The sequence below is a fragment of the Propithecus coquereli genome, unplaced genomic scaffold (genome assembly GCF_000956105.1).
Source record: "Propithecus coquereli isolate 6110/MARCELLA unplaced genomic scaffold, Pcoq_1.0 Scaffold7, whole genome shotgun sequence".
NCBI lineage: Eukaryota > Metazoa > Chordata > Mammalia > Primates > Indriidae > Propithecus > Propithecus coquereli.
The window spans coordinates 20,798,804-20,801,192 of NW_012153062.1; the positions used below are offsets into that span (position 1 = coordinate 20,798,804).

The following is a 2,389-nucleotide window of genomic DNA, read 5'->3' on the forward strand; positions in this document are numbered from 1 at the left end:
CCTCGGCCTCCCAGAATGCTAGGATTACAGGAGTGAGCCACCGCGCCCGGCCTGCTTTTCTATTTTTTAAAGATCACTCCTGGTCTTAGAGGGAAGAACGGATTACAGGTAAAAAAGCAAGTTAATTAGAGGTTGGGCCCAGGGAAGGAATACAGTAATCTGGATTATAGTAGTAGTGATGGGAAATGGGGAAAAACTGACAGATTTTAGAGTGATTTAAGAGGTAGAATGAATGAGACTTAGTGACTAGATGTGAGGTATGAATGAGAATGGAAGTGTTCAGGCTTCCAAGTTTCTGATTTGAGCACCTGAGTGGGTGATGAAGCCACGTAATTACTTCAACATATATGTCTGAATGTTACCCAGACAGAGTAAGAAAACCAGGTTTATGATATCACTGAGCCAATTAAAATGTTTCAGGCCAGGTATGGTGGCTCATGCCTGTAATCCTAGCACTTTGAGAGGTTGGAGTGGGAGGATCACTTGAGGCCAGGAGTTTGAGACCAGCTTGGGCAACATAGCGAGACCCCTGTCTCTACAAAAAAAAAAACCAAAAAACAAAAGCCAGGCCCACTGGCACATGCCTGTAGTCCCAGCTACTCAGGAGGCTGAGGTAGGAGGATGGCTTGAGCTCAGGACTTTGAGGTTGCAGTGAGCTATGATGATGCCACTGCACTCCAGCCCAGGCAACAGAGTGAGACCCTATCTCAAAAAAAAAAAAAGTTTCGAGAAGGGGATGCAGTGTTCATATGTCCAGTTGCTTAAAAATAGTTGGCAAGGAGGGGATGGGTATATTACACACGTAATGGGTGCAGTGCGCACTGTCTGGGGGATTGACACACTTGAAGCTCTCACTCGGGTGGGGCAAGGGCAATATACATAGCCTAAACATTTGTACCCCCGTAATATGCTGAAATTAAAAAAATAAAAAAAATTAAACTCATATGGGAAGTACAGTTATAACTTTGTGATGATTAAGGTAGGTATCAATATTTAGGAGTGATGGGTGAGCATTTTAGAGAGTTAAATAATTGTGATTAAATGACTCTGGTCATTTAATATATACTGGATGGGATAAAAATTGAAAAGAAAGAAAGGAAGGAAAGAATAAGGTAAAGAGGGAACATGGGAAGAGAGAGGAGGAGACAATGAAGAGGAAGAAAGGATAAGCGAGTGGAGGGAACTCCCTGCTTCTTCTTAGGCACTCAGTTCTGGAAAACATGCCTTCCCAGAGAAGGAAGATAATAGTCAATCCTTTACGCCAGGCACAGCAATTTAATGACAACCTTCTCAACACTAAATTGGAGCAAATACCTTCAACTGGCTAGTGTTATTCTATGGGAGACTTTAAAACCTATTTGTCACTCCTACACTTGGCACAGATTCCAGGAATAATAGGGTGTTCCCCAAAGCCTAATAATTTATATTAACATACTCTAAAAGCTAAATTCTATTGGCAGTCTCCAGTTAGGTTCTGTCTTACCATGCTTCTCCTTGCTTCAGCAAATGCCTTCTTTTCTTCTTCTATTCTCCTTCTGGCTTCTTCCTCTGCTTTCCTTTTTTCATCTTCTCTCCTTTGCCTTTCTATTTCTTCAAAACTGAGTTTGAGTTTACCTGGGCGGTATACTTTTGAACTTTTTTCTGTGTCTTGGTTTTCTTCCTCTTCATTTACCTAACCAAAGAAACAACTCATTACTGAGAATTGAGATTCATCAAAGACAGGAATGAATTAGCAATCAAAAGACACAGAGGAGTGTTTCAATGCCCTTAATATGCCTTTTTTTTTTTTGGTGACAGAGCAAGACTCTGTCACCCGGGCTAGAGTGTAGTGGTGTCATCATAGAGCAACAACAACCTCAAATTCCTGGGCTCTCTGGCCTCAACCTCCCGAAGTGGTAGGATTACAGGCGTGAGCCACCTTGTTCTAGCTTTTGGTCAAGTAGGGGTAGGAGACTGAGACCAGCTCTGAGCAAGAGCAAGACCCTCTCTCTAAAAAAAAAAAAAAAGAAAAGAAAAGAAAAATTAGCTGGGCATTGTGGTGGGCCGGGCACCTGTAGTCCCAGCTGCTCAGAAGGCTGAGGCAGGACGATTGCTTGAGCCCAGGAGTTTGAGGTTGCTGTGAGCTATGATGATGCCACTACACTCTAGGCAGAGCCATAGAGCAAGACCCTTTCTCCAAAATAAATAAATAAACAAATACATACATAAATATTTTTTAAGAACATTAACTCTCCCAGAACAAACATAAAGTGTGTGTGTACTTAAATTGAGGTTCAAGTATATCTACACAGAGTCTCATTTGGTACCAAAACAAAGTTTTCATTTTGTAATTTTCATGGATTTTTTTTTATTGTGGTGCTTTTCCTTATACTAATCAGATAAAAGATTA

At 41.3% G+C, this 2,389-nt stretch overlaps 1 protein-coding gene across 2 annotated transcripts in view; it reads right to left on the reverse strand.

Annotated features, from left to right (window-relative positions):
- Positions 1-2,389, reverse strand: part of NEXN (nexilin (F actin binding protein)) — a 21,639-nt gene that overhangs the window by 9,565 nt on the left and 9,685 nt on the right. For both annotated transcript variants that reach the window (XM_012661119.1, XM_012661118.1), the window contains one exon: positions 1,484-1,672. In XM_012661119.1, coding sequence (XP_012516573.1) covers positions 1,484-1,672 — 189 coding nt within the window. The remainder of the gene's footprint in view (positions 1-1,483; positions 1,673-2,389) is intronic.